The sequence below is a fragment of the Vigna angularis genome, chromosome 2 (assembly GCF_016808095.1).
Source record: "Vigna angularis cultivar LongXiaoDou No.4 chromosome 2, ASM1680809v1, whole genome shotgun sequence".
In the NCBI taxonomy this organism is placed as follows: Eukaryota; Viridiplantae; Streptophyta; class Magnoliopsida; order Fabales; family Fabaceae; genus Vigna; species Vigna angularis.
Genome location: NC_068971.1, coordinates 1,496,340 through 1,507,146, shown reverse-complemented (window position 1 = coordinate 1,507,146; position 10,807 = coordinate 1,496,340). Strand labels below are relative to the sequence as shown.

Sequence of the window (10,807 nt, the reverse complement as noted above, 5' to 3'; positions counted from 1 at the left end):
TAATTTTTTTTGTCTAGATTAAAGAACTGTTTTTATGTGTAATAACCCGTACTACTTAAGAATCGAAATAAACAAATATCATTTAACAATTTATTATATTAATGTTTTATTCATGTATCCTTTTATTTTTAAAAATAAAAATATTAATTTACATTATTAAATTATTAAAGAATTGAGTAGGTATTTATTGATTGATTACCAAATATACTTTTTGCATTTATTTTTTAAAAAAGTGGTTAGGTTTTAATTTTACTTGGTTTATACAATTATCCTAATCTTTTAAATATGTCTTAGTTTTTTGAAGAATTAGTCTATTACTCTTACATGAGATGTCTTAGTTTATGAAATACTCCATTAAAAACCGTTTAAAATATTATATTTGAAGAATGAAGTTTAAAATATCTTATTTTAAAATCAAGTTGAAATCTCAAAAGTCATAAAAAATAAAAAATAATATATATATATATATATATATATTATGGATATATTTTATTGTTAGTAACTAAAATATGTATTAAACACAGATTTTATTAATAAATTTTTTTATCAAGTGAAATATATATTATTGTAAAATTTTTTGATGAAAAAAATTCATCAATAAGTGAAAAAATGGCAAAAAAAGTTCTCACTTCTTTTACCGATAGAATTTTCTTTAGTAATGTATTTCTCGTTTATTGACGAATTTTATTGGTGTATAAGTAATATATGACGGATTTTATTAACAGAAAAATTCATCGGTAAGTAAAAATATATATTATCAATAAATGTTTTCCTTGATAATAATTTTGTCGGTAAAAAAAAATTAAAAATTTATCGATAAAACACGTTGGTAATACCCGAAAAAAATATTTTTATCAATAAAATTCTGTCAATAATTTTAAAAAATTTTATAATAATTTTCATTTAAATTTGTCAAATATGACGGGAAATGTTTAACTATCTTTTATCACCACTTTAATACTATTTTAAAGTAAAAATCGTTATATATAAATAAATAGTTTTTTTATTTAAAATTTGGAGTTGGTTACACATTAAAATTCTATTTTATCTTTTTCTTGCATAAATTATTGTTGTTTTTTATCAAATACATCTAAACTCATTTTACCATATTCGTCCGTTCAAAATTAATTACAAATTTTAGAATGAATACGTTTTTCTTTAATATAATCATGTGATAAATGATAACTAAGACATTTCATACCCACCAAAACCATCTAAAAGAGGTTTGGAAAAATGAACCCAAACAATTAAAAGACTTATTATATATGTAGGTTAGTTTAGAAGGTAACAAAGTAAGCAACTTACTATAAGCAACTTATTATGATTATTCTAAACTTAACAGAAATAAAAGTTTGATTTATATGACATAGTAGAATTTATTATATCGAGAAGTGACATAATAAATTTAATATGTACGCAAGGGCACAACTTATTATGTTAGGGAAACACAAAATTAATATAATATATTTTATCTTTATTAAAAATATGTCATCATACAATTTATTATATTCGGTGAGCATAATAGTTAAAAAGAGACATGACTTCCCTTTCATTTGAATTTTGGAATAAATATCTTTGTTTTCTATATTTATGTTTTATTTATCTTTTCACGTTTTTAATGTTTGGATCTCAAATCAATTAAATGAAATAATTAAGATCAATGATTTTAAACGACATTATTAAGATCAATGGTATAATTTATTTTGGAATTTTGTTCATTATGATTTTATTTTTAAAATGCATCACGAAAACTGAAAAATAAAATATTTAAATTATATTTTACCTCGATTTTATGTAAAACTTAATCTGACAAAAAATACCTTAATGAAAATATGTTTGTTCTACACACATACAGATGTTTTTCTTGCCTTTGAATGAAGAAGATGGTAAAACCCTGCAGTAAAGAAAAAGAAAATCGTAAAGAACAGGGAAAAAGGTTGTAACTTGCAACACTCTTGTTTATCGACCGATGTCAAACATAGATTCTCCAAATAAATAGAAATTCCTCTTTCTCAATCACTCAGCTTCACTTCACCATGTTTGTTTCTTCTTCTTCTTCTTCTCCTCTTCTCATTCTTTTCTTCATTTCCTTCGCTGTTTCAGTCAGCTCAGTTTCTGTACGGCGAGGGACCCCACTTGACATTACTTCGGAGCAATCCGATGAAACCCCCACTTACCTATGGCCACTTCCGGCAGAGTACACTTCCGGCAACGAGGCTCTTGATGTTGATCCTGCACTCAAGCTCACCGTCGCCGGAAACGGTGGCGGCTCCGTCGTTCTGAGAGCGGGGTTTGATCGGTACAGAGGGATCGTATTCAAGCACACTGGATTGGGATTGGGGTTTAGTTTTATAAGAAAGCTGAGGGAGCGGTTGGTGTCGTCTGTTTCGGCATACGATGTTGACACATTGAACATCACTGTCCATTCAGAAAACGAGGAGGTTGGTGCCGTGGTTTGGAATTTTTTGATTGGGATAACTTAAGTTCATGCAGTGAGGGTTGATAATTGCTTGGTTAGTCAACGTGGGAACTTCAACTGGGTGATGACTATTCTGTTCTGTTTTTCTCTTTGCAGCTTCAATTTGGAGTGGATGAAAGCTATACCCTGCTGGTTCCCAAAGCCAAGGACTCTTCCCAAGTTACAATTGAGGTGAGCTCCATTGTTGGATTTGGATATTTGATTCTAATTTGTTTCGTTTTTTTTTTTTGGAATTTGGAATTGGAATTGCTTGTTTGTTACAATACAACTTCTTGGTTCTTTGTTCATCCAGTCAATGTAATGCTTAGTTTATAGTTTAAGTACCTTTGGAAAATTCTGTCTGAAAAAAGTTGGATGACTCTGAAGTATGTTTCGTTTATTTTCTCAGTGCGAAAAGTTGAATTGAAGTTGGTTTTCAGCTTTAGTTTTTCTCTTTCCATCTTTTTTTTTTCTTTTTGAGGGACCTTCCTACTTTCCCGTACTGGAAACAATTCAAGCAAGCTCTTTTGTTTCTTTCTATGATTACAGTATGACACATTTCTTGTGTACTGCCCAAACTCATCAAAGCTTTTTGTTTTGTAAAAGGAAAGAAAAACATGTTGACTTAAAAGTAAAAGAAAAAAAATTAATATTGAGACAGAGTTGTGGTTGGATTATTGTGTATCTGGACTCAAAAAAACAAAGCAAATTATGCCATTTGTTAGTTAATCACCCTATTTTGTGATTTTGTCATTGCAGGCAAATACTGTTTATGGTGCATTGCGGGGATTAGAGGCACGTAAAGAGTTTGCTTGTGAATGAGCTCAAACTGTTTTTATTCTTCCATTTTCTTTTTACTTTATTTGGCGGCTTGAAGTGGAGTAGTGGTGGTGGGAAGAGATGGTAAGGAGGTGAAGGTTGATGAATAGAGACCAGTTAGTCCTTGTTTAGCACTTATTGGCTTGATTTGACATCTGGTTACTGGAGTCTGGAGTTGTAGATACCAGATATACCTGTTGTGACATGCTCTTTTTAAGATGATTTCTAACATTTATTTCCATTTTCATATTTAGATATGTTTTTCTCCATAGGGTTGGCAAATCTATAGGCTGCCGTGTCCTTGTATATGAGATAAGATTTAATCAATTTTCTAGAATGTATTTTTTTTCGTATACCTTTACATTGTTGATCTTGGTATTGTGGAAACATAAACCCCTCTAACCTGTATATACGTTGGCATGCATGTAGTAAATTGCTCAAAGTCTCAGTTTATCTATTTTTTTACTGTGAAAATGAAAACTGAACTATTGTTGGCTTTGCATGGTGCACCAGACATTCAGCCAGTTGTGTTCTTTCGATTATACAACTAAAAAAGTAAAAATATACAAGGCACCTTGGTCCATCCAAGATAAACCTAGATTTGCATATCGTGGGCTTTTGTTGGGTGAGACTCAAGTTTTCAAATAGAAAATTTTTATTCTGCTAGCAGTTTTATACTATGACCAGCGGACAATGATACATGTTTTTTTGCAGATACATCAAGGCACTATTTACCAATTATTGTAATTAAGCAGATTATTGAATCTATGTCCTATGCTAAACTTGTAAGATATATGTTATATGCTTTATCAATTTTCTTCCTTGCTGTTTTTCTTTTCATGTAATGCTGAATATAAAAATTTATGCTGCTTAGAATGTTCTACATTGGCACATCATAGATGAGGAGTCATTTCCGCTGGAGGTACCTACATATCCAGACTTGTGGAAAGGTTCATATACTCGGTGGGAACGTTACACAGTTGAAGATGCATATGAAATTGTCAAGTAAGACTTTATCCAAATTAATTGTTGTTTTTATAATCTTCCTGTTTTAGTCGCAATTTTCCTGGGGAATGAAAAATTACCAAAGAATGAGCACGTTGAAGTAAATTATCTGTCTAACCTTTGATAGAATCATCTTTTGCTCAAACTGTCCAGTTGTAAGTAATTTTGCTAACACAATCTTTCAATTTTAAGCACGTCACTTTTCCAGGACAAGCAATTTTGAACTGGAAATAGTTTATTGTAGAATTTAATTTTTAAATGAGCAGAGGGGACAAGAAAGGCTATCATGGGGGTGGGGAAATATGTGACTAAAATCCCAAAATAATATTATAATGGCCTTGTCAATAGATATGTGTAATGCCTTTCCTTTCATTGAATTGTTAGCTTCCGGTTACCATCTGAGTTTGGTTTCTTAATTAACATTGATAAATGTTGTGTTTTCTTTTCTTTTACATGGTACGTTGATATAAAGCTTCGCCAAAATGAGAGGTGAGGTATCTTCAAATTCCTCTTCCAAAGTTCCGGCTACATAACATCTTTATGTTGATTTTTATGGTTTTCTTTTACTTTTTGCTCTTTCATCTTCTTATGCAAAATACAACTATAAAAATAAAAGTGAATCTGCATGCTTTTATTGAATATTTGTATGATTGATTGCAGGTATAAATGTGATGGCGGAAGTGGATGTCCCTGGTCATGCAGAATCATGGTAAAAAACATGCCTTAGTCGTTTTTCTTTGTTAAGTATGACCTGATAGTATTATAATAATTGGCTTTGTTACTTTCGCACGTGAAGACCCAAGGAATTTATTTTACTTCTCAAAATTTGTCACTTGTATTTCTTTTAAGAAAGAGTTGGGCACAAAAAGGTTTATTTTAGCTTGCAACCAGTAATTCCATTGGGTCGAGTGCCTCCATTGAAGTAAGTTTGGTATTGAATATAGGTAGGCACTAAACTCTGTTGCTCCAATGACTGACACATGCTAGGATTGACACTGGCTATTTATTTATTTTTTGTTTATTTTAGCAAGTCATTGCTATTTTTTTTTCTATTTCATATTTGCTTCATCTGGTTATTAACTGGATTCTTATTCATTATTTTTTGTGAAGTTGAAATTTAATCAATTAGTTGTGTGACTTCCATTGTTACTCCAGCAATTTAATATTTCTATTTTTAGCTGGCAAGTAGCATGCATAACAAAAAAATTTAAAGTTCTTTTTATTTCATATAGGGGTGCAGGATATCCTGATCTTTGGCCATCACCTAGCTGTAGGGAGCCACTTGATGTTTCAAAGAACTTTACTTTTGATGTCATTTCTGGTATTCTGACAGGTTAAGCTCCTATGAAACCTTAAGCCCCATACTTGTTCAGTTCTTGGGATTTTTTTTCTTAAATATATCAACTTTTACTCCTATTGAACATCATTTTGTCTTCTTGAAATCATGATAAGCACTATATTGAGAAGATTATACCATATACAACTTGAATATGTCAATAATGCTAGTTATGTAGCATGCTTAGAGTCTATTAGAGACACCATTTAATATTCAATTAAGTATCTCTTTCCTCATTTATTTTAAAAGTCTTTGATAATTTTCATCTTCTATTTTGACCTGACGGTGTTGGGTTTTTGAATTGTTACCTTGTATATGCACTTGTAAAAATGCATTATTTGAAACAACTTCGAGGTACTATTGTTTAATTTGAGAGTGAAGAAGGATACTAAAATTGTTGTTTGCTGATTTTAAGGGTCGAAATAAGGGATTCATGATACCAAATTACCAATCATGGATAAAAATGTATGACTATACAACAACGATAATGCACTGTTTGCAATATTATCTGATTTATAATATTTTCTGGATACAATGTTAGACATCTATATTTAATAAAATACTAAGATTATTTTTTTTTTTAACTTTTTACGTGCATAGATATTTTGACTGTGAAGTAAATAAATAATAAAAATAGTTATTATTTTATTGATATCACACCTACATGTTTTCACAAAATTAAACTCTTATTACTTTGTTGCGTATCCTTTACTAGTAAAAAGAAAATTAGTCCAAAGCTTTTGTTTTTAACCATGTTTAATGGCGTTGTATGATGGATATAGCCTACCCCACCTAGAGGGATAAGACTTAGCTATTATTGCTGTTTTTGTTGTATTTACTCTGATGCTGCTAGGTACGGTGATTCAGAAGAGTTGCGTAGGTCTTCACCAGAGTGTCATACTATCATAGCTATAATTAAAAATTTTTCCTTGCAGATTCTCTTGAAATTACAAGTTTAGTTTTCTTTTTCCAATTTGTCTGTTTTTTTATTTTTTATTTTTATTTTTATGTAGCACCCTCTTTAATTTCAAAAGTTTAATCTAGTCTTGTGGAAGTGGGAAACAATATATTGCCTGTCTCTTTATGTTTTCTTCATTTTTCTTTTATTGTTTGTTTGAGCATTATTAAAACACGTATCCATCCACTCATGCGTATTTATTCTTTTTTCTTCTGCCACTTAATCTTATCCTTGATTCATCTTGCTGTATTACTAGTATTATGCGGTTTGTTAAAACCATCTCTTCCGAACATCTTCCCATATCTCCCCACTCATACCTTGTACTCTGAATTGTGTTTAGTAATTTTGTTCATCTTCTGTCTATGTTATCAACTGTGTCTAGTGTTTCTGTATTATGCTCCTATCTCACAAGTCTCTACACATAAAAATAACAATCCTTCTCTCTTTATGAATTTTGCAGATATTAGAACGATTTTCCCATTTGAGCTATTTCACTTGGGTGGTGATGAAGTTAATACTGGTCAGTCTAAGTGGTTTCTTTATTGCAACTTGCCAAATAATCAATTGAACTAAAAGCTAAATGCTTATAAATGAAGGAAATGGTTTTTTATCATTAGTACAACTTCAAGTTAATTACTGAAATGATAAATGCTAATGAGAATTGAGTGCAATGGTGATAGAACTGATATACAGAAAGAACACTTTTATTACAATTGAACTCTAATCCCTTACCAATGCGACAGGGATTTAGAAACCAGAACAACAATTGTTATACAACAGACACCAATGAGGTGTTCAAGAGACCTCACTCTCCTTAGCCCTTCCAAACTCTCAACGAAAAACAGACCAGACCCCTTCCTAGCACCTAAACAGACTTTATAGAATGTCTGTTATCGTTATAAAATTATAACTGTATTAACTGTCTAGTTTCTTCCTTCTCCTATATACAATACCAAACCTATCAAATGGTTAAATGAGGCTGTTGGATACACATACCACCAACTTTCCTCCTTGTTTGAAATCTACATTTTAAAGGTCCTGCATTACTATCTTCAATAATAATTTTAAAAAGCTGATAGTATGGATTGGTGCTTATTTGCAAACTTGTGATTGTTATGATTTGATTTGTGCTAAAGTTACCTATGGATAAAGTAATCTAAGTTTAGATATTATGAGGGTTACAAGACCTGAAACATCTCTTGGAATTAATAGTGTTTTTTTTTTTGGTCTTAGAAAGCCATGAAAGAGAAGTTTCGCAGAATTGTTTTCATGCACTTATTTCTTCAAATATTTACAAACCTTGAGGGGGGTTGGGATTCATATTGCAAGAGGGCCTCTAGCAGTCCATAATTTCTGTTAGTTTATTTATTATCCAAGTTTGAAAAGGCCCCATGCTCCTTAATATGGTATTTTTGTCTATTCAGAAGTGGTCATGAGCTCGGCTTTGTAACATTTATTTTTTTATACCATAAAAGTATAATAAAAGTAGAATTTAAATTATTTTTGAAATGTTGAAAAATGTTTGTATCAACAATGCTAATTGATGAAAAATTATGTTTTATTTGACAGATTGCTGGCGTAGTACCCCTCATATAAAAGAATGGTATCAGCATTAACTTGTTAAACTCGTTTATTTACATTTCTTGATGACTTTTTTGTTTAGCCATTTATGTACAATTTTTCAACTCAACTAAAAACTTCTTATATATAAAGGATTTGGCAAATGCTGTGCCTTGCAAAAATTATTTCATTCATAATCTTGTCGACTGAATTACTGTCTCTGTTATAGTTGTTAATCTTGGCCCGATTTCTGTCGCCATATGAGTGACTTCATTTGTCATTTTTTGCAATCAACTGAAATGTTTGGATTATTTGCTATGAAGATGTCATGAACCTATAATCCCAATTCCCAAAAGTTTGATTTTTAGTTGGAGATACATGAATAATTTTACATTATGTCTTCAACACACCCTCTGGGTTTGGAGTATGTACAAATGCGTAAGCCCATTTGCCTTGTGTTGAAATTCAACTTTTTGTTACAAGGATCAAGAATGGAGCCAGCGACAAAAGACCTCTAGAACTATTAGTCTCAGAGTCTCTTACATGTCATGAGCCAACAATTGACTCGGGAACAGTTTAGTATTACTTTTTTAACCAGATCATTCATAAGAAATTTGCTACTCAAACTTTTGTTCCTTTTTCCCGTCTTCTCACACCATTTTTGGTACTGAGCGTTGTGATGGTTGTCAATTGCCTGTAAAGTTAACCATTTTGTCAATTGTCAATGTAAAGGCACTTCTTTTAGATGTTACATTTATATTCTGTATTTTGATCATTTACTCTGACTGCAGGCTTCAGAATCACAACATGACCGCTAGAGATGCCTATCAATATTTTGTACTGAAGGCTCAAGAGATTGCCGTTTCAAAAAATTGGAGTCCAGTGAATTGGTATGATATATATATATATATATATATATATATATATATATATATATATATATATATATATATATATATGTATGTATATATATATATGTATGTATGTATGGTATTATTATAACTCAAAAAAAGCTGATTTGTACCCTTAATTTGTCCTTAGCAGCTATTTCACCCTAGTATCACCTTTCTATCCTAATCCTTTCTTTCTGTTGAAATCATCAATATTTCAAAATTCAAAAGCCGACACTGGTTTGCATATGCATGGAACGGTATAGGTTAGCTAATCACTACGCAATTATTCTGTTTATTAAATGTTCTCAAAATATAGATACATTTTTTTGTGCAATTACAGGGAGGAAACCTTCAATACGTTTCCATCAAAGCTCCATCCAAAAACCATTGTGCACAACTGGTGAGTTTCCAGCTGTGTAAGCAACTTTACTGTAGGACGAACCTCCAATGTCTCAGTTTCAGAATAAATTATTTCAAGTGATTCTGTAGGTTGGGCCCTGGTGTTTGTCCAAAGGTTGTTGCAAAAGGTTTCAGGTGCATTTACAGTAACCAGGGTGTCTGGTATCTTGACCATCTGGATGTACCTTGGGATGAGGTCTATACTGCTGAGCCACTAGAAGGAATACAAAAAGCTTCTGAACAAGAGCTTGTAATTGGAGGAGAAGTTTGCATGTGGGCTGAGACAGTCGATACATCCGATGTTCAGCAAACAATATGGCCTCGAGCTGCTGCAGCTGCAGGTTGGCAAATCTTGCTGATGCTAAGTTGTTCGACATTCTTGTAGTGTACTTATAGTATTATTACTAACTCTTTCATATATGTCTTCCAACCTAGTAGTGGTTCTAAGGAAAATGTATCAGGTAATGAGCATCCTACTGTCATTTCCTGATATAATAACTGATTTTGTTCCAGAGAGTAGGTAGTAGAGATTTCAGTGTCCCTCTTCTATAAAATGAAAATTATGCCTCTCTTCTGTCTCTGTGTGTGTGTGTGTATAAAGGTAACATACTCAAGCCATATGAAGTGCATTTTATATATTTGATTATTCATCCGATTTTCTATAGAGGTGCCTCTTCCTGTATCAAGTTTCCTTTGATTGGCAAATGCTGGCTGCTGAACTTGATTATGCAAAACTAATTACTCCTTGTTTACCACAGAACGCTTATGGAGTCAGAGAGATTCTTCCTCAAAAAATGTTACCATAACTGCATTGCCTCGGTTGCAAAACTTCAGATGTCTGTTGAATAAACGAGGGGTTCCAGCTGCTCCTGTGAAGAATTTTTATGCTAGAAGGGCACCTGTGGGTCCAGGGTCATGTTATGAGCAATAATCCATATAATGATCCTTCTGTCGTGTGTAATCTGGTTGTTGATGCCAGAACTCTAATCTTCCGCCAACCCATATTGCAATGTAATTTACTGTTGAATTAAATAAATCATGTCCAGTTTACATTTTTTTAATTTGTTTATTCTGAAAGCAAATTATATACACTTGTTCTGAATGCTTGAGTTTGCTCAGTACCAAAAGCTTTTCAAAGATTTCAGCAACATCTAAACTTGGATTATAGAATCTTTAGTTTTAGCAGATGAAACCTGTTCGGTACCAAAAGCTCTTCAAAGATCTTAGCAGCATCTAAACTTGGATTAGATTCTGTAATTTCAGCAGATGAAGCTTGTTCAGTACCAAAAGCTCTTCAAAGATTTAGCAAAATAAAAACTTGGATTATAATCTTTAATTTTAGCAGATGAAGCTGGATTTTATATGGTATAGTGAGTTAG

General features: G+C 31.7%; 1 protein-coding gene across 1 annotated transcript; it reads left to right on the top strand.

Annotated features, from left to right (window-relative positions):
- The first annotated feature begins 1,951 nt into the window (after nt 1-1,951).
- LOC108329235 (beta-hexosaminidase 1) lies at nt 1,952-10,489 on the top strand. The gene is made up of 15 exons (XM_017563357.2): nt 1,952-2,441; nt 2,576-2,650; nt 3,218-3,253; nt 3,791-3,902; nt 3,992-4,062; nt 4,152-4,282; nt 4,755-4,771; nt 4,943-4,991; nt 5,515-5,615; nt 7,037-7,096; nt 8,146-8,179; nt 8,928-9,026; nt 9,370-9,429; nt 9,519-9,769; nt 10,187-10,489. The coding sequence occupies exons 1-15, from the start codon at nt 2,037-2,039 to the stop codon at nt 10,357-10,359; spliced, it is 1,674 nt and encodes a 557-aa protein (XP_017418846.1). The 5' UTR covers nt 1,952-2,036; the 3' UTR covers nt 10,360-10,489.
- The last annotated feature ends 318 nt before the right edge of the window (nt 10,490-10,807 follow it).

Bases quoted from the DNA above. Each gene is read 5' to 3' on its own strand.
- LOC108329235 (XM_017563357.2), top strand. From the start codon at position 2,037: ATGTTTGTTTCTTCTTCTTCTTCTTCTCCTCTTCTCATTCTTTTCTTC. The intron at 7,097-8,145 runs GTCAGTCTAAGT...TTTATTTGACAG, and splicing joins TGGTGATGAAGTTAATACTG to ATTGCTGGCGTAGTACCCCT. The intron at 8,180-8,927 runs GTATCAGCATTA...CTCTGACTGCAG, and splicing joins ACCCCTCATATAAAAGAATG to GCTTCAGAATCACAACATGA.